We start from the raw sequence: 22160 nt of genomic DNA, 5'->3' as shown, positions 1-22160 counted from the left end.
CGTCACTTCCTGATTGCGCGCTCCCGGGCTCACCGCGCTTATCTAGCATGCAGCGCTGCTGTTTTTGTTCACTTTAACCAGCCCAGCTCCGTGCATTGGAGATTACTTTCTTTATCTCCTTTTTATTTTATTTTTTTTCAGGAAACTTTCCTGGTTTTTATTTGTGCATATTCCTAAAATAAGCGCGCGCATTTCCACCATGCCTAACATCGTGCTGTTCAGCGGGAGCTCCCACCACGACCTGTCCCAAAAAGTGGCCGACCGTCTCGGGCTGGAGCTGGGCAAAGTGATCACCAAGAAATTCAGCAATCAGGAAACCTGGTGAGTTTTTAATCAGTCGCAAGGGTAATAGGTAGCACGTGCACTTTAAACTGCAGACATAATGGAGTTCACCGGCTCACGTGCTGATCTCTCCTAACTGTACTGTTGTCACCTTTCTTAGAATGTTCTTTCTATATAAAAAAAATATTAACACACTTTCACACCCATCAAATCAGCCACGGAGTTCAGATGTTTTAAGGTTGATTGGGGAAACACCAACTTCCTGTTGAAAAGTAATGCAATGTGCATGCACCAAGCTTAATTGTTAATGTAACTGTTAATCCTGATGTTGCGCAATAGGATCATGGCTCCACATCTGTAATTCAGTTTACCTTTCAGTTTCTATTACCATTACTTATTGCCACGTGACAGGGTTGCTGGAGTTACAGTTTGTGTTGATGGTTTGTTGGTAGTCTTCTCCCCTGGAATGCAGAAGGCACAGGTTCAATTACCAAAACCTAGCCCCAGTCCCAAAATGGGGAGGGAAAGATTGCGCAGGAAGGGCATCTAGCGTAAAGCCTGCGGCCCCTCGAAAAACTAACAGCAACAAAATTAAATAACAGCAACAATAAGGAAGGGTACAATGTGATTGCATAAACTCCATTAGAAAGATTTGATGGATGTTAAAGGTTGCACCGTTGCATGGTTGGTATCAGGGTTAGTTCTACCATGAAGCACAACCATGAATTGTTGTCAGATCTAATATGATGTACATCTTGACATACATACTGTACATCAAATATAACTCAATAAGTATCAAGTGTTTATTAATACTCAAATACACTATATGGAGTAAGGTATTTGGCCAACCTGCACTGAAATTGTATCCAAATACATATTCTTCAATATGGAGTTGGTCCCCCCTTTGCCACTTTAAGAGCTTCCATTTTTTTGGGAAGCCTGTCCACAAGATTTTGGAGTGTTTCTGTGGGAATTCATGCCTAATTATTCTGTAGTGCATTTATAGGGTCAAAGCCCTGATGGTACATTAGAAGGCCCGGCTCCCAATCTTCGTTGCACGATGGGGTTGAGGTCAGAGCTCTGTGCAGGCCAGTCAAGTTTTTCCACACCGAACTCATCAAACGATGTCTTTAGAATCCTTGCTTTGTCCACTGAGGCACAGTCATGTTGGAATAGAAAAGGGCCTTCCCCAAACTGTTACCACAAAGTTGGAAGTATAGAATCCAAGCATAAAGTCCAAGATGTCTTGGTATGCTGAAGCATTAACAGTACCCTTTACTGGGGATAAGGGTCCTGATTGAAACACCTGATTTCAATAATTAACAGAGTCGCCAAATACCTTTGTCCATATAGTGTATTTTAAAGCAGTATTGAAAATGGATGTCGAAAGCCTCTTAAACAGTGTCTAACAAGACAGGACAGGATGTCAAGGTCGACATTCCTGGTAAAACAACACAAAAATCCAGCTTAGTCTGACCAGCCAAGATACAGCACAAGTTGGAACTTTTATATCACTGCTATTATTGGTAGATTTTGTAATATTACAAACATTTGTTGTCAAGTTATAAGTAATATGAATTAGACAAAGACAAATATTTTAATTGATGTAATTGAAGAGGTTTTACAAGTTCAGGCTGTTTTAGTGATGTGTGCCTGATCTGATAAAGCCATATTTTTCATCTGGGAACACCATGGGATTGGTGATATGTTAAAATGGACTTGTTTTTAAGATTTAAGGTCTCAAAGTACAGGACAGAAAGTCTGAAGATTTTCCTAAGGGCCAAGTAGCTGCACGTTTCTCCATTTCATCACTGCCAGTGTTAAAACAGTTGTGCTTTAAATAACTGGATAATAAAATGTGACAGTTAGCCTCAAATGCTTGCACAGAGATTGTTGCACAGGTCATCCTTGTTATCACAGGTTAGCCTAACAGTGCTGAAAATCTACAAGATCTGTCTACAAAGCTTAAACTACATTTTGTGAATTCACCTATCGCCCCAAGTGTGACGCAAGAGCTGTTATCTTCAAATACATTTATGTGGTGGTTGAGTAAACTAGCATTTTTGGGACTTCTGGTCAGTGGGTCCAACATGAATGTGGCCATGTTAGATTTTAGGTTGACGTTTTAATTTTTAATTTTATTTATTTATTTTTTGGCCAGTGAAGGATTATTGTTTGAAGTTAATTTACCCATATTTTAAAAACAGTTTACCTCAGAAACACTAAGGACCCTGTGCGGTGTGATGCAGAAACATTAACAACATGATAATATAAAAACATTATATACTGAAGAAATTTGTTTGTAAAAATTTATATTTTTATTTAAAAAAAATTTAGATTTACAGCCTTGATTTACTGCTACTAGACAAAAAAAACTAAACTTGAGTAGCAAGAGGCTAGGTGAGTGATTAAATTGAGGACCTGTTATGATCGCTAGTTTTTCCCTCAGATACAGAGAGAGCTAAGCAACACCTTAGTTAGCTAAAGCTTCAGGTGGTTAATCTTGTGTACTTCTTTTTTACACAATAGTTGTTGTAAACATAACATCATAATTTAGGATTTTTAATGCAAAGTTAAACGTTATTTCTTGATATCCTGCTACTAGACTTAAGTTAGCATTAAGCTAACTCCTGGAAACTAGCTTTACTAGCTTTGCTAGCGCTTGCCACAGGTCAGAACTTTTAGCATTGTTTATGATTGTATAGGGGTTTTCACCCCTGTCTCACATGTAGGGCCTTCGTTTTGTCCCCAATGGATTCGTCATGGTCCCTTTTTCTTGTTCCCTCAAATGACACGGTCAGAGACGGACAAACAGCAGGAGGCCAATCTCCTGAAAGGAATTTTTCACACAAGTGCTGACTTGATCTCAGATTTTCACAGTGCAAGCAAACAGATGTGTACTAATGCTATCTTTTGTGTGTAGATAGCAGGTTATTTTTCAAGGTCCTTCCAGGCTGAGAACGTGTACTGAAATGAACTGCACCCTTCTAGATCAAGATCCTAGAGCATTCCCAAGGAAGTAATAATAATAAAAGAAAGAAAAAAAAATGCAGAACACTCCCATGACTGAAGAGAAATTTGCAGCGAGTCCTAGCTGTGATGCAAATCCAACCCCAAAATGTTTAAATAAAGATAGGATCAGTTGTGTTTTAAATGTTTTAACAACAATTAAGCTTCAAAATAAAAGAACAATTTGGGGACAATTAACACCTTCTCCCAGTAAGCTTATTTAATTAACTGGAACTTGCCTAAGTAGAGATGGGAGGGAAAAGTTGATTCAGTTAATTGCAATTCTTTTGTGCAGCAATTCATGTCGCCACACTGACTCCAAAATAGATTTTAAAAATAATAATAATTTTTTACATTCATAATAGAGATGAACTGGTCGATCGGCCAGTGACCAGAATTAGCTGGTTTTTAGTTTGATCTGCTGTAACCGGAGGCCGGCCAATCAGCCTCAGATCTAAACGATTCTGTACCGAGTGCAGAACTGTTAGAGTGGCGCAACAGTAACTCGTTTTATGGCGTTACATTATCAAAAATCACCCGCAGTAAAATTCTCCATTCTGGCTTCTCCAAACTCAAATCCACTCATTACACACTCTTGCACTCAACAAATTAGACTAATTGAGCCGCGCACTCAATGTCTATTTGAGCTTAAATAATATAATCCTACAGGTGGCACACTTCAAACTATTTACACATTTTTATCCTGTGTTGTAGGAGTGAATTATTTTGTTTTCTAATTGTTTAGAAATAATTTTGGCAGATAACAGAGATATGTGCCGCTCAGTTAGTTGTTAAACATTTGGATTGTAAGTTAGTTTGTATTGTTTAAATGCTGCACTTGGTTTTTAAGTGAGAAAATCTATGTTACAAGAATTGGACTACATTTAATTACTTAATAAACTTTTTTTTTGTAAAGATGTAATATAGAATCACAATTTTAATTAAATCAGCGCGTAGGTGTTGTGATTATCGTATTGGGTGGTGACCCCAAAAGATTGGCCTGAAGTAATATCACAGTTACGTTACGTTACATGTATATATGGAATCTCATATACATATGAATATGTATTCTATGGGTAGGTGTAGGTGATGGGGCAATAACTTAAGTGGGATCTTTGGTGCGTGATTGCTTACGTGTTCTGTTTTGCTAACAACATTAACCAGTCATGTTTTGTTTATTTTAGCCAAACACTATTTAAATATGAAACAGGAATGCCTTAAAAACAGGTTTAAAATGTGGGATAGGCTCCAAGCCTTTGGTGACCTTGTACAGGATAAAAGATATAAAGAATGAGTGAATGATGTCAGTGGTGATCAGGTTTTTTTTTTTTGTCTGCTGCAGCGTGGAAATAGGAGAGAGCGTGCGAGGCGAGGATGTCTACATCATACAGAGCGGCTGTGGAGAAATCAACGACAATCTCATGGAGCTGCTCATTATGATCAATGCATGCAAGATCGCTTCGTCGTCACGTGTCACCGCTGTCATCCCATGCTTTCCCTACGCCCGGCAGGACAAAAAGGACAAAGTCAGAAACCTTTCAAAACTATGCTGAAATTTAATTTCACCTGCATTTTGTCATATGTATATGTCAGAATAGATTTTATTGATCTCAGGTTTGCTAAGCACGAGACTTTTTAGACTGCGTGTTTGGCCTTAAATTAAGGACCGATCCTTTTTTATCAGTAGATTAGAGAACATTTCAATGTATCTGATGCCAAATGATTATTTTAAAGATGTTAAGGGAATAGACTCTTAACTCTTGTTACCCATGAGAGATATACTCGCATTATAGCAGTTTGTTTGCTTGAATGCATTCCCAGTTACACTTAAAAAAAAAAAAGTTTAACAGCCAAAGCTGAGGTCAAGGTTTAAAGATTTAAAACAGGACTTGCCTGAGCTTGACCTCTTAACATCGACCAAGTAAGTAAACCTTGTCACAGGCTTAAAAAAAAAAAAACTAATCACCCAATCCCTTTTAATGTTGCAAAATGTCACTAAAGTCCAAAGATTCTTTTATCTCAATTGATTTTGAAACTCATGCTTAAGCTGTGCATTGTTCGGTTTATAATAGTTGCTTTAATGGTGTGAAGCTAAGAATAAAAGCAATATGTTTGAACTAAAAGAAAAAAATTCCTTTCAGAGCCGTGCACCGATTTCTGCTAAACTGGTTGCTAACATGCTGTCGGTAGCCGGAGCAGATCATATCATCACTATGGACCTTCATGCTTCCCAGATTCAGGTAATGATTTGACAGCCAGTGCAAACCAGCAACTATAAAATCACTCAAACATGTTGCTTAATACAACTGAGCTTTATCAGTTGCTAATAAATACAACAAGGATAAGCGCTATAACTTGCATGCAACATGTAACACTAAAGAAACCTATACAAAACATGAAAAAAAAATGGTAATGGGCGTGTAGAAGTAGTTATGCATGCTAAAATCCATCATGTTAAAGAATGTCATGTCATATTTTTTTACATTTAAATCTCACACAAATGCTTGGGGTCTCTCTCTCTCATAACGTCCGGGAAACATGACCTGACCTTTCGAAGTGATTTTAAGAATCAGGTTCATTTTCAGTCGTCTGATTGTTGCCTTTTGCTGTCTTTTGCCCTCCAGGGGTTTTTTGACATTGCTGTTGACAACCTATACGCAGAACCCGCGGTCCTCCAGTGGATCAGAGAAAACATTCCGGAGTGGAAAAACTGCATTATCGTGTCGCCTGACGCCGGTGGCGCTAAGAGGTAAACTTTTTGCCGTTTTGATCGTGGATGGGGTCAGGGGTCAAGCATTCAAGGGTAACCTGGGGAAGTTTACTGGTTCAGCTTTAACTAAGGGTTTCTTTGGTGTTCAGTTTAAACGTTGTCGGTCAGTAGAGTGGATAATAAATCAGTGTACTGTGACTGTTAGTGCTTTGAACTTTGCTAACTTTGTGTTTCAACTATTAATTATAATTTTTCTTTTAATTATGCCTCAAAAATATTTTGGATAATGGCAAGCTGTTTGTTTAATTTAGTTTTAAAAATAAAGGTAATTTAAGTCTTAAAACGTTCTTTGGTTGAAAAAAACTTTTGATTCTATAGAATAACCGAACACAAGAGTAAAACCCTTTATTTCTCTCTATAATCCCCCCTGCTACATTAGTGTACTTATCCCTGCGTTTCGCTAGTGCTTGGGTACCATCAAGTTAGAAAGATTTTCCAGTACAGTAAGACTGCGTGCTTCAATTAAAAAACCCTGGCCTCCCAAGAACTCATTTATCGGTCCAAACATGCGGAAATGTCTTAGAGTGAGGTGAGCATTGTACAGAGGATGTGTCAATGACTATTTAAGTTGTGTTTGTGAATATGATTGTTTATGTCCACAAGAATGAGTGCAGTCGACTCCCAGCCACCTTACCTGGGTTCGTCATTCACAGACGTATGGCCTGTTTTAAATTGTTTGCACAGCTGAAATATTTGACTGGGGCATAGATTCTCATCACTGTACTGTGCTTAAAGCATTCATTATCAACGCCCTTCGTATGAATCATTTATACAAGAAACATGATCGTTATCCAAGCATTAAGTACTTATGGTATCACTTACCCTTAATATATCTTCATATACAAGACAGTACACAGTTAACAAGCGTTAAAGAAGGGAACGAAAGCTGTTATAACTTTTTATTTTGTTTATAAATTGATACTATTTAAGCAGTTATGGCTTGAATAGCGCACTTAATTATTTTTAGCGCCCTTTTTTTTTTCTTTAATTATTTTTTTATTGATGTTTAAAGTTTTTTAAAGTTTAAAGTATTAATTAAACTTTTGACAACCAAAATCGATAATCAAATTAGTCAGCAATGGATTTAATTGTTAATTACTTGATGACGTCATCACGGTTAATTCTTGCACAAACTGCAGACACTCTGACTGTAGGTGTCAGGTTAACAGGAGATGACGTACATAACATAGCGTGACGGCAAACACCTTCGCGAGCTAAAATCTCAATTCAATTTCACTTTTTGAAGGCTGTGAGAGTCCGGCAAATTCACACCTGAGGAGAATGTAGAGATTTTGTGACTGGTTGTTCACACAAGGACACGCCTTATTGCTGGGGTTTGAGCTCCGCATTTTCTCTCATCCTGTTGAACTCTCCACCTGTCGCTCACAGCAACACACATGCCTGCCTTGTTGCTGGCTTTTGGCCTCTGCAGACCGGTTTTGTTTCTCTCTCAGGCTTTTTTCCGGCTCATAGCAACACACACACTCAAACTAATTAGCCTTATTCTCCTCAGGTGGTGTGTGTCCTTTTCCCACTTACCTCACTCATGAGCCCTTCACACTTGACCACTCACCTACACAACAGAATTGATCTTGGTTTTCTTCACATTTCATCCACTCCCGTAATCACCATCTGTCAACTTCAAGCTTTAATTAATAGCTAAATTTTATTACTGCCGTCCTTGGTTTTAGATTGTTTCCTCAGTTCATTATGAGAATAATTTTCAATGATGTATTCATATTTATTATCTTGATTATTAGTAACGCCCAAAACAACCTAGCTAAATTTAATATCGGATAGCTGAAGTAATTGTGCCATTTGTTATCTGATTATTCGTTTCAATAATCATTAGATTAATCGACTATCAAAATAGCCGTTAGTTGCAGCCCTAGTGATATCTTATGAGAATTTAAGGCAGAGACTTGGCTTAGCTAATTAACAAGCTATGATATATAAGAGGCGCACTAGAGTTGTTTATGGTATTAGCATAAAAATTAACCATGAGGAGGTGACGGAGCTGAATAGACTAAAGGATTCAAACGCTTTCTTTTAAAGAAAATATGTAAATCATTATCAGCTAAGTTTACAACCAAAGATCGGGGCTTAATCCTAAACCTGTGCTGTATTCAAGTATTTCCGTCATCTGAAACCGTGGGTTCTTCAGAAGGCAGGATGTGGTTACCATGACACCATGTCATGTGTATCAGATTCAGAGAGTAATCTTTGCTCATTTAACGCGATCATGTGTGAGTTTAAAGCCTGCAAATGTGTCCTCAGGGTGACCTCCATCGCCGACCGGCTGAACGTAGAGTTTGCTCTCATTCATAAAGAGCGCAAAAAAGCTAACGAGGTGGACCGGATGGTGCTGGTAGGGGACGTGAAGGACCGAGTGGCCATCCTGGTGGACGATATGGCTGACACGTGTGGAACCATCTGCCACGCTGCTGATAAGTAGGTCGAAATACAATCCAATACACAATCTGAATGCATTATAACACGGACAAAAAATCCTTTCTAAAAAAGCAACAATTCCTTTATGTAGCTTGGAGTTGGTTGCTTGTTGGTCGTGGGCTGTCTGGCTTTAAAGGTAAAGTTATTAAAGGGGCTCCCAAATGGCGGAGATCACAAGTTCGGGTCCTGTTTGATGCTACAGCCATCCGTAGCCTAGAGCGAGAAGATGTGCCGTGCTCTCTCTGGGGGAGGGATGGCATTCTCACACTACCGCCTCGATCATAGAAACATAAGCCAAGCGGAAGGGATCAGTCGCTCCTGTCCTCCGAGTGTGTTACGCTGCTTCCTGACGGTCCCTGAGCAGCAGTCCCAAAAGATGCAGTTTATGGCTTCACGTTCGCCAAAGGAAGTACGTTTTAGTTGTCATTGGTGTGGGAGTGTCTTAACCCAACAGGTGGGAATTGGATACAACTGAATTAAGGAGAAAATGTTTAAATTGTGTTTTGTGTTGTGGTTAACAATAAGCATGGCTTTTCTTCAACTGCTGAGAATTAAATGAGGTTTCCTTCAGTCAATTGATTGGATTTGGCATTTTCTTGTCATAATATATATATTTTTTTACATAATTGAAATATAAATTTAAATTCAGCTGTCAAGGTTAAGTATGGTTGCTGGAAATCATATTTAGACTGGATTTATGTAAATATTTGGGATTTTCAGCACTGATGTTAAGTGCCTAATAAAAAGCTTAATTTCTTACAGATCAGATTTTGAAGTGTTAAAAAAACTCCTAAAAATATTTAATAAACATTAAAAATGATTTTCAGCCTATGTTGTTGATGGCGTAGTGGTTAGCACTGTGGCCTTGCACCTCCACGGTCGAGGGTTCGATTCCCTCCTCAGGACTTTGTGCGCGTGGAGTTTGCATGTTCTCCCTGTGTTTGGTGGATTGGCGTGCGTGCGTGCGATGAAGCGTGCCAGGGGTAGCTCAGTGGTTAAGGCATTGGACTACGGTTCGGAAGGTTCAAACCCCACAGCCACCAAGTTGCCACTGTTGGGCCCTTGAGCAAGGCTCTTAACCCTCAACTGCTCAGATGTGTAATGAGATAAAAATGTAAGTCGCTCTGGATAAGAGCGTCTGCCAAATGCCTAAATGTAAGACGATAGAGTAATCTTGCAAAACAAGTGTATTTTGCGAGTAATTTTTAGACAATGCAAAGAATTATTATTTTTTTGATTACTTTTAAAAGTGTGAGTCGATATAGAATTAAAAACTGACCCAACAATTCCATAAATCAAATCTATTCCACTAAAAGATTATGTTCCAAAATCGATTTTATTCCACAGCTCTGGGTTTGGGCGTAGCCTAACCAATATACAATTTATTCTGTTTCCAAAAAAGGATTGAATAATAAAAAAAAAAAGACTCTAAATGCATCTGTGTCAAAAAAAAATCTTTTGACAACAACCTTCGATATTAATTTTTTTTCGCCCAGTTTTATTTAAAAAAAAAAAAAAGAAAGAAATGAATAAAAAAAAAGACCTAATAAGATTAGATGCCCAGGAGATATTTTCCTGATAACCATTCATTAAAGAAAACACCCATAGCGTCTATGTAAAACCTTTTTAGCAGTTAAATCTCTGGCATAGTTTTTTTTTATTCGAAATTAATTAGCAGTTTTTAAATGATTTTTTATTTTTTTTTAAGTTTATAATGGTTTACGATTGACAAAGACCTTTAATATATCCCAGCTTTTATTCAGTACAAACTGCTAATACTCATGTTTTGCAAAAGGAGTGCTTCGTCGGTTTACAGATGGTTGGTGCAAAACCGCCACCTACTGGACTGGAGTGTGGAGCAGAACACTGGCGGGAAAACAAGATTATGTATTGCATGAGATCACATTTACACAATTACATTGTACAAATCTCAAAGCTTATTAGATACTTTAATGTAGTTTTTAATATTTCACAACCTGCAAGCAATGAAGCTGCTTGAGACAAAATCAGACCGTAAACACTATTCAAGAAAAAACATCTCTAGTGTCTGCGTTTTGTTGGATCTGCTTACAACACACTCATTTTGTTCAGGGTAATGGATGTTATCTCACCCCCCTCAATCTTTTCCACCTATTCTGATGCTTTATCTCTAACATCTGCCCTCTTTGTCTTATTTATCGTGTTGTCAGGCTGATCTCTGCCGGCGCTATAAAGGTCTACGCAATTCTTACCCATGGCATCTTCTCGGGTCCTGCGATTTCACGGATCAACAACGCTCCCTTCGAGGCTGTTGTTGTCACCAACACCATTCCACAAGAGGAGAAGATGAAGCAATGTCCCAAAATTCAGGTATCATTATTTTCCTCAAATATTAGATCATTGCTTATCACAATTTTAAAAATCAAATAAAAAGTACTACGGTATTAGCTTTATTTATATTAATAGATGCACAACTGAAATGTTTAACGACATTTAACCTTTAACTTAAATAATTGTAAACAAATCTTATATTTCCTGAGCAGTACATTGTCATCCACCATACAGTAATTATTATTCCTGAATGAGCTTAAAAAATAGTTTGCTTCTACCACACAAAGAGCAAATAAATACACAGAAATGTGAGTGAAAATAAAATATAGTAGAAATAAATGCATTATGAATATGAACAAATACATTTAAATAATGTTTAAAAAAATGTTTTAGATCAGAAAAACAGATATCTAGATATGTCAGTTGTGATATTTCTTTTATATTTTCACTTTCTAGCCACAAAATATTGGGATGTAGAAGGAAAAAATTCACCATCACCACAATGAACATGAATTGAGCGTTTAACGTTAAAATTTTTTTGATTCATACTTCATTGATCCCGAAAGAAAAAAAAAAAGATACAGTGGAACCTAGGATTACGAGCTTAATTCGTTTCGGAATTAATAAATTTTCCCATAGGAAATAATGGAAACTTAAATTATTCGTTCTACAGCCCCAAAAAATAAATACATAAATATAATTAATACAAAATATAAAGTAAAAATAAAACAAATTAACCTGTACTTTACCTTAATTTTTTTTTTTTAAATAAATCCGGACAGATACACACACACACACACACACACACACACACACACACACACACACACACACTAACAGATAGACCGTTTTTTAAAACCGTTTAAAAATTAGCACGGAACATTCCTAGTCACACTCACATGAGCGCATACTAACAGGATCACTGCTGTAAGTAAAACAACAACAAAAAAACAAATTAAACAGCTCCTCACCTTCGAAAACAATCGCAACAGAGAGGAGTTTCTGCGTTTATTTGGCAACCTGAGAGGAGGGGGGCTGAAGGGGGCTCGCTCACGTTTACGGCCCCCTTCTCTCAGGTTGCCAAACAAACACACAAACTCTCTGCCTTACACAGACACAAACACACACACACATACACACACACACTCAAAAACACTGCAAGCACTAAGACCCAGCAGGGGAGACGATAGGTCTCGGCTTTACAGCTCCCCTTCTCTCAGGTTGCCAAACAAACACACAAACTCTTCTCTGTCGCAACTGTTTTCAAAGGTAAGGAGCTGTTTAATTTTTGTTGTTGTTGTGGTTCTTTTACTTTACAGTAGTGATCCTGTTCCTTGCAAATTTTTAAACGGTTTTAAAAACGGTCTCTCCGTTAATGTGTGTGTGTGTGCGCGCACGCACGCACATCACACACACACACACACACACGTGTGTATGTGTGTGTGTATTCACCCAGCATGAGAGACGATTACCTACAATTCCGCTGCGAGAGAGAGAAAAACCGTTGGCTCACTTGTGATGACCTAACGCTCAGTGTTAAAACAAGAAGCGCATGCGTGAAACATGATACTCGGTGCTCGTAAACTAAGACAATGCTCGTTTTTCAAGTCAAAAATTATAAAAAAAATTGTTGCTCGTCTTGCGAAACACTCGTAAACCGCGTTACTCGTAATCCGAGGTTCCACTGTATGTGTGTGTATATGTGTGTATATATATATATATATATATATATATATATATATATATATATATATATATATATATATATATATATATATATAGGAAGTAAATCACATTTATATTTAGTGACTGTTTATATTCATGCTTGCAGTGCAGATAGTGGTATTCCAGTTACTTTTTCATACGCTTGAGTGGCATTTGCTTCCAGATCACTTTTAATTTGTGGATTGCTCTTAAACTTTTTTTGTTTGTTTGTTCAGTGGCTGTATCTGGTGCTCAATGGCTGCATGTGGTTGATATTTATTTATTTTTTGCGTGAATCTTTTCTAGGTCATCGACATCTCCATGATTTTAGCCGAGGCTATCCGGAGAACCCACAACGGCGAATCCGTCTCGTACCTTTTCAGTCACGTTCCGTTGTAAAAGAGAAGAGCGGTTAGACCTTCATCCTCCTACGTCAATGATATCCATTCGGCCAGTACCCATCATCACCACTCGGGAGTCCTGAGAGTCGGTCACATCCAGGAGCAAACATTCCATTCACAAAACGAACTTTGTGGCAGTTTACCATGGCTCTTTTTTTTTTTTGGGATCTTTTGTGTTAACCAAATATTTCATGCTGATTTCATTCCATTAGATCATCCAGTATGTGGACTTCTTTTTTTAAAAAAGGAAAATGCATTTTACTGATCTTTTTTTTTTTTTTTTTTTTTTTTTTTGCAAGATATGCATGTGTGTGTGTGTATATATATATATATATATATATATATATATATATATATATATATAGTTTTCCCTACAAGCAGACATTTAAATGTTTGCATTACAAAATTTATAAAGTTCCATATCTGGGTTCCCAAGAATTTTTGAAGCAGGAATAAAAGGTTAAACAGAAACTAGCAAACTAGAAGTCATTCTTTCTCTATCTCTCTCTCTCTCTCTTACGCTCTGTCATTTTATGATTTTATGACATGCTTTATTCTTAGACCAGATTTAACATTTAAGCCGATTATATGATTCAAAACCCGATGACCCTTTAAACAGCCATGTAAGAGAAATCAACCGCTTTGTGGCTCGAGTCCACCTTTGTGTCCATTATAATGCAGCACAGTTTATTGCAAACAAACATTATTAGATTTTAATGTACAGCCTCTGTTTAAACAATGAATGTCGTGAACCGGACTAATCTCTGAGCGGTTATTAGGTTAGTTAATACACTTTAGAGCAAGTGCTCCTTTTTAAGAGCTGCCTACTTTCATTAAAAACGGCTGACAGACTGTTTGAGACCACAATGACTTGTGAAAGTTGAGCTTTGTATGGTTCTCGAGTGCTGGATCGCATGCCTTTTAGTATAGCATTTGTAATTTCCCTGTAACCTGTGTTCACACTGTGGCTTGTGTTGTATTGTTCATCCATTTTAAAGCACATCATTTCACTATGGCACATTGTCCAGCACTGGAGATATCCAGCATTAAAAACACGAGCAAAAATTTTAAAATCAGACTTTTGTCTTTTTTCTTTTTTTTTTTTTTTCATTGGTTCAAAGCTGCAAGCAATGATCACACACGTGTACAACTGGCTTAAATAACATTAAATCACAGTAAAGTTGAATAATCATTACCTTTCTGTAAAATTACAGTACTGAAAATGATTGCAGCGAAGCGAAGAAAATCTAAATCAAGCAAGCACTTATTTGGTGCCGGAAATTATCACTAACACAAAGAGAAGAAGAAACTTCATGCATGCTGCATTGATCCATGCCCTGGCATGATACTGCATGCTCATGTTGCACAAATGTCACAGACTTTAAAGTTATTTGTACTTGGATCTTGGCCTGTAGTGTAAAAGTGACCCCTATATGACGATGCATTCACATTAGGCACAATTGCTTCATACTCTGCCTGCATACTATTAATTCAATTCAATTCAATTCAATTGAATACTATTACACCCCGTGTCCTCTCCACAGTGGTCTGCTTTCACATTAGTAATATTGTTCAATACCAGAGTACAGGAGGTTGTATGCATCTAGTTGTTTTGCGAGCCATCAATATACACAAAGAAAATGATGATTACAAGAGTACTTTGCACTGTGCCTGATGATCTGTATACACTTGAGATCAAAATTAGCAAACCATAAATGAATTTTTTTTCAGGAATAATGTAATTTTCATTGCTTAACATTTTAAGGATTTTTTTTGTTGTGACTATACTGTGGCCAATAGAACAATGCTTTACAAAATAACCAAGGCACTTAAAAAAAAACTTTTTCGTAGAAAACATGATCAGAATTAGAACATCAATAACTGTAGCACAGAGATTTTTTTTTTGGAATTTAGGAAATTAAACATTTTTATCTTTACTAAGATTTAGTCCTAAATTTATGGGGAAATTTTAAGAAAATGTCATAATTCTAAGAATTTTCTTAGAATTTCATCACTAGGAGCAACTTTGAGGCTTAAGAAGCTTTGTGAATAAGGGCCCTGAAAGTGTTCTCTAATTTTCATCAGTGTACTTTTTAAAATCTCAATAAAGTTTTTTATTCTGTGCTTCAAAATATATGTTACTCATGAAATATGGTTAAACAAAACTGCTCTTTTACTCATGTTTAGATCATTTAAAATAGGACCAAGCAGTAACTTAACTCCATCTCTATTTAATTAAAGATGATGACCACATGAGGGCGCTAGACAATCATGTTAATCACTTCACCGGAAAAGGGAATCAAAATTTTCCCATCAGTCATTGCATCTCGCTGGAGCGTGAAAAAAAAAAACGAAAAAGAATTTATATATTTAGTATGATTGTTATCGAGGACGATATCATAATAATAGGACACAATTTTTTTTTATTTAATTAGGAAATCCTTAGTATTATATAGGCAGGTAATCGGTAAAAAAAATTGGTAAAAAAAAATTCTCTGTACGTCTTTAATCGATTCTTCTTCTTATTATTATTATTATTATTAATAATAAATAATTAATTTTCAATTTATACACATTTTAATAGTATTTTTTATAATAGTGTTAGTTTTTGTTTCAATAAATATTCAATATTTAATTTCAGTAGTGTGAAATTTTCAACAGGTGTTTCGGGAAATTCAGTTTCCCTATGTTTAGATTCAAATCATGACGTCACTCGCTACCTAACGCTGAGAAGGCGAACGAGGATTTTAACAGTTTTCTCTCGTTTTTAAGTGATTTTACGAACTTTGTGAATTAAACAGATACCCTATATATTTTTTGGTATATTTGAAGATAATTCAGACGTTTTAAATATATTTAAGGTTATACTTTGTAATTTATTATAGCATGTAACTCAAGGGTAGAGTGCATACTAGTAATACCCACGATGCTCTTTTTTTTAACCCACTCAAACATTCAGTTTTATTAAACCATCTGGTTATATATCAAACACACAGGTACAGGAATTATAGGACACCACACTCATAGTTATTCATCTTATTCACATCTATCCATCTATCCATCCATCTATCTATCTATCTATCTATCTATCTATCTATCTATCTATCTATCTATCTATCTATCTATCTATCTATCTACCTTAGCACCCACATATGATGGGGAAACATGATATGCTGAAGTCCATGATATACTGTATGGATATCCATGGTAAAACAGACATACATAATTGGCACAACAATATCTGTATCTGAATTGGTTCTTTTTCTTTAATTTCACAAAGTATGAAAATGATGCCCAGGAAAATATGTTTTCCATACTTCAATTGAAAGACAGTGTTTTTAAAAAAACATTGTGTGCATTGTGTTACATTTTGTGCATTGTGCGGGGTATACCCTGGACAGGGTGCCAATCTATCACAGGGCACACACATACAAATTACACACACTTCGGGGCAATTTTAGAAAGCCATTTGGCTTAATCTGCTATGTCTTTTCACTGTGGGAGGTAACTGGGGTTTACCAGTTACCTTCCACAGAGGTGGGAAGCTCAGTATAACATACATGTTTGGAATCTGTTCCATAACCTGAAAACAGCATTCACAGCAAAGTGTCTGGAAGTGAGGTCTGGCAATAATGTATGAATTTTAAGTACAGTACAGTTTTCCTTTAAATTCCTACTCATTGTAGACGTCAAGCCTATTTCTTTGAGGTAGAATCAACTAGACAAATAAATTTGGCATGAAATACACAAATGTCTCCATTAAGCTGATTCCATCTTCCTCAAATAGGGGTTGCCTGATCAGCTTCATTGGAGCCTTGTCATTAAGGTGTTGTTTTTCAATGAGATCAAAAATTCAATGCAAAAAACGCCTGACTCATTGCTGACTGGTAATGATTGCCATCTTCTCTAGTCCTGTATCTGCTGTGCAAACTCAAAACTCCCTGAGACGTCAATAGGAAGAAACCTTAAGAGGAACCAGACTCAACAGGAAACCCATCGTCATTATGGTGATATTAGATAGCAGGGATTGATCCGCAGTCACAGTCAGACTGAAAGTTCAGTATAACAGTTGATGTCTTTATGTTAATATGGAGTCCAGTTCATTATTTGGAGGCGCAGGTAAACTGTAGAAAACTCGAGTCCTTAAGTATTAAGCGACTGCAGTCACAAGTCCTTAAGAACAAGAACAGCTGTCTGCATCAGCCAAAGGCAGGACCGTCTTCATGTTAAAGTGGAACCGTCCTCAGTCACCACACGCATCTCAGGCGGACCAAACAGGGCATCCATGCAAAAACATCTCCAACCAGAAGTGGGACACCAGGATGTTTCAGAGGGCAAAGCGGGTCTGGATCACTGGCGAGACAGAAAGTGACAGTGAGAGTTAAAGAGAAAGAGAGAAGAGAAGAGAGCAGAAGAGAAGGAAAGATAACAGTACTGTATGGTCACAGTCACATAATGTATATGGTAAATGTATATTTAATGCAGAGTGCAAACAGGGATTCCTGCATAACTAAAAGGGAGAACCAGAAGAAAACACAGACATGAGGGTTTCCTGAGATGTAAGGCAACCAGTCATTCTACCATCAACAAACCTGAGTAATCAATGCTTCCTGTTGCCATATATGGTAACACTTCCTATACAGTAGATCATATCCAAACGGATATTCACACAAATAGCTTGTGTCGGTCTAACCAGAAATCAGTCTGTATGTTTCTGAGTCTCTCTATGACTGACATGTTAATGACTGTTCCTTTTGATGTACGAAATTTGATGTACTTGACACAGGCACATGTCCAAAAGCCTAATTATGCTTTGTTTGCTGATAATAATCCTTAGAAACATCATGCATACGCGTGTGTTTGTCCGTCTTACATCAAGCAATAATTCTTCTTTTCATTCATCTTAAAAAGTAACAATTTGGGCGCTTTTCTTAAATCTAACAGCATTTACTGATGAAGTGAGGCATCCATGCAATGCTGTGGAATGATGAAGTCAAAAGGTAACTCTTTGGCCATAATAGTCAAAGGTATGTATTTGGTGAAAAGAAATCAAGCATATTTTGATGAGGAGAAAAAAAAAGAGTGGAAAAAAAGTCACACAAACAGTCATGTATTTTAAGCATATGATACATAACCTAAAACTATTTACCATAGTTAGCGATGTGCCAACATGGCTGCTCACAATCCAGAAGAACCAGAAGAACTAGGGTTCTAATGATGAACATGAAAAACCTTGCAAGCAATGACATGTGCTAAAAGCGACTCGTGTGTGTGTGTGTGTGTGTGTGTGTTTGCGCGCATTTCATACTGTAAGTGCTCATTCGACTTTCTGTTTTTAAGATAATTAAACTAATTTATTGGCTATTAATGTTTGCAGATAATATTTATTATTATTATAAACAATGTTATTGTTAGCAGATTTATTGTTATTATTATTATTATTATTATTATTAGCATTATTAGCATTAGTAGTAGTGGTCGCAGTGTTTAGCCCCAATGCCTAATCTTACTATCTTTTTGTTTCGTAAGATTTTTTCTTACTTGGTTTTATCATTTTATATTTCTCACTATAAAAATGTAAACATTGCTATTTTATGTTTATTTAGAGTATATCTTTCACAAATCACACAACAAGATACAATTAAACAGTTTATTTATCCAACATTACTGACATTCTCAATACAGTCTTGATACAGGTTGTCTCTTTATTAAACTGCATTCAGTTAAATTTTGCATAAATAGATTAGATTGATGAATTGAAATAAAATAACAAATATAAAGGAAAAAAAACAGCATTGATTAAGAAATACTTATACATAAACAAACTGTAGAATAGTCATTAATAGAAACTTTATAGCCTCTAAAGCAGTGAAGTGCACTTCCATTGAAACCTAAATGCATTAAAACATTTTAATCAGCAGCTGAACATGTAAACACTTGTAGTCAAGGCATATGAAAAACTTTAATGATAATAACCTCATCTGTACTTTTGGTGATAGCCTAATCTGAAATAGCTCAAATTACTGTAGTATTTGCCATATTTTTGCAAAATTTTCTTTCCTTCAAAGATAATGGATACATCAACTAGTTCTTCCTCTTTGACAGCACGAATGACAAGGATTTTACAAATGTGCAAACTGGCATCACTTTGTCTGTCCTCCTGCATAGAATTTACAAGGAAATAAATACAGATAATTATTATGAGAAACAAAAAAAAATTTTTTTCAAAGAATTGCTTCAGTCACCTGTACTGACTTCATTGTCACAGAAAAAAAAAAATACATACTTGGTAAAATAGACCATCAATTCCTATACTTCAGATTGTTATGCGTCTATCTTTCCTTTTTTTTTATTGTATAATTGTAGAGTATAGCTTGTGTGCACATGCCAGAAGTTTACATTTGATTTTCAGTTTCTAAGGTAATCAATCCTAAACTTTACTGTGCATGTTAATTATTATTAGTAGTAGTAGCAATTGTAGTAGTATAATTATTATTGTTGTATTAGTAGTGTTATTATTATTATAATTTATTATTATTATTATTATTATTATTATTATTATTATTGTAGGTGCATGTTATTCACAAGTTCTGACGCGTGTCTTTAGTTACACAGTGTCACTGACGACATCAGACGTTTCGTTGATTTCTTTGTCTCTTGTTTATTTTCAACATCAAAAACAACGGTTGTTACAGTTTCTTGCATAAATCCACTGTAGTCACGACAAGTCGCTTGCTGTGTTCTGTAGCTTCGATAGATTACAGTTACAACAACTTATTTTACTGTATTCCTTTTAGCTTACTGTCTCACGGTCAAAAGCTTGTGTGCTCCACACCTTTCTGTATCCTTCCGTGTCTTAACAACAACTACAACTAACGTGCGTGATAGACATGGAACTGCATAACTGTGGGATGATGTCACAGAACAACCCATGAAATGATGTCACAGTACAAATTATATGTATGATACTTAATGCTTAATGCTTAACTAATAAACTGAAATAAGATAAACATAACAACAAATCACAAGAATGAAATATGGCCCTTACAATTATTATTATTATTATTATTATTATTATTTGTGGTAATAGTAGTAGTATTGTTATTATTATAGTTATTATATATATAAACTGGGACCAAAAAACAGCCCTGGCATTTTTGACCATAGCGGCCCACCATGATCATTTTAACAATATGCTGAGGCATATGACACATCAAAGGATATATGCACTAACTGTTTTGTTTCAAATATTAAACCACAGTAACCTGCATGGAAGCGAATAATCTTGGTAAAAAAATATTCTTAATTATTAGTATTGTTATTATACAGTCTTTTATTAGCAATTCTCTCTCTCTCTCTCTCTCTCTCTCTCTCTCACACACACACACACACACACGAGTAAGACCACTCGTTAATTTGATGTGGATGGCAGAGTGAAGGGAGGGACAGTTATGTACTGCGGTATAAAGTCCGTTTGATGCTCGATGTTCGTTTGATATACAGCTTTTGCCGCCCCTTTACATTCAACAGGAATATTTGGAACGAATATTGGGTCTTGTGATATGTTTCACCTATTTGCCTTGTATGTATTTCAAATAGAAGGTTTCACATTTCGATATGTTTGAATTCGATATAAACAAAAATATGTATTCGGGGAGGCGCATAACCCCGTTAACGGTAGGGGTTGCCTGTGTGCGGCTTAGGGACCGTGTAAAAAATTACATGCACTCTGTGAAAACGTAGAAAACTAAACTACAGTCAATTATTAAGGGATATTGGCAGATGTCACTTACACAGCTGTACTGCAGCTGAAGTATATGCATAATCATTTTTTTTTTACAATAATCAATTAAATAAGAAATCCATTCCACTTTTCCCCATCATTCCTCTTGTGATATGCATCACTCTATCCCAGCTGCATATCACACACAGAATGATGATAGACCATGGAATTAACAATGAAAATGTTAAGTGTAGCCTACATCTTCACTAAATAGTAAGCTATCTGGAGGATTTGTTGGCTAACACTGTGCAAATGCTCAAATTATTGCAGTCAGACATTTAATAGTAGACTATGAGTTTTGTGCAGAACTTCATCATTGCTAGGTTGGAGGTCACTCAGGTGTGTGTGTGTGTGTGTGTGAGAGAGAGAGAGAGAGAGAGAGAGAGAGAGAGAGAGAGAGATAGAATTGCTAATAAAGACTGTATAATAACAATAATTATAATCAGGGGCGTTTCTAGGATTTTCAGTTAAGGGGGGCTCAGCCCCCATAGATGTTTAACACATATTTGACTTGTTCAGAATCAGTACTCAAACAAGTCTTCTTGATCACACACGCTGTCTAAACCTTTTTCCATGTACAGGTACAATCAGAAAAAGGCATATAACTTTAAACTTACATTGATTAGCAATATAAACAACACACCTACAGTATGGGGCTGGACAATGGAATAAACTGTGTGGGTGCCAATTATGTCAAACATTTACCTGTTAATTCTTTGACAATACTCCTGCTCCTTTGTTGAAAACTGGCAGACATAAAAAATGTGAAAAATAGTTTCTGATGCAATGACTTCTGGAACCCAGTGTTAATGTGCCTGAGAGGCTGCCCATTCAGAGAACTGAACTGTAGAACTGAACAGAGAACTGTAGATGAAGGGTTTTCATATGGGTCATATGGGAGTAGGTCTCCAAATGAGCAGCAGGTAAGAATAGAACATCTATTTTTTCATGTGACTGGAAAAACCTTCCATCTAGTTAAATATAAATATTAAAACGTTGATTCATCATGTTATCTGGTTTAATTTAGTGTTTTAGCTACATAAATGAGATAGTAGGTTCTTTATTCAACCCCTTAAAATTTCATAGCTACTAGGCTATTTATTCAAATTCATTAATATAGACAAACATTGTTTAAATGTGTAAGGGACCACAACTAGAGGTCACCGTTTTTGTAGTTTTTTGTTTGTAGACTCAGTTTCCCAGAAGGCACCTCCGTCAGGTGATGCGAGTGCACACCTGAGCCGAGGTAGCCCAATAGGTCATCTATAAATAGCTGTTTAGTCTTATATTTTGATTTAAGTTTTGCTGGGTTTGGCTATCATGTTGGCAATGTTCACTGTAGATGTTCTGTGTGTGTCTAAGTTTGTGGAGCTGACTCAGTCATGTCAAGTGTGGTGTGTTTAATGTGTATGGATATATTGTTGTTTGTGTCCTCCTGTTTCCTTGTGTG

The 22160-nt window shown here is 36.3% G+C and overlaps 1 protein-coding gene across 1 annotated transcript; it reads left to right on the top strand.

Annotated features, from left to right (window-relative positions):
* The first annotated feature begins 2 nt into the window (after nt 1-2).
* Nucleotides 3-13112, top strand: LOC128506875 (ribose-phosphate pyrophosphokinase 2). The gene is made up of 7 exons (XM_053477483.1): nt 3-321; nt 4634-4817; nt 5433-5531; nt 5916-6040; nt 8339-8512; nt 10702-10861; nt 12833-13112. Exons 1-7 carry the CDS (start codon nt 200-202, stop codon nt 12923-12925), a joined length of 957 nt encoding a protein of 318 aa, XP_053333458.1. The 5' UTR covers nt 3-199; the 3' UTR covers nt 12926-13112.
* The last annotated feature ends 9048 nt before the right edge of the window (nt 13113-22160 follow it).

Source organism: Clarias gariepinus, chromosome 18, assembly GCF_024256425.1.
Source record: "Clarias gariepinus isolate MV-2021 ecotype Netherlands chromosome 18, CGAR_prim_01v2, whole genome shotgun sequence".
Taxonomy (NCBI): domain Eukaryota; kingdom Metazoa; phylum Chordata; class Actinopteri; order Siluriformes; family Clariidae; genus Clarias; species Clarias gariepinus.
Note: the sequence above shows the minus strand (reverse complement) of the source record. Positions and strands in the feature narration are given on the sequence as shown.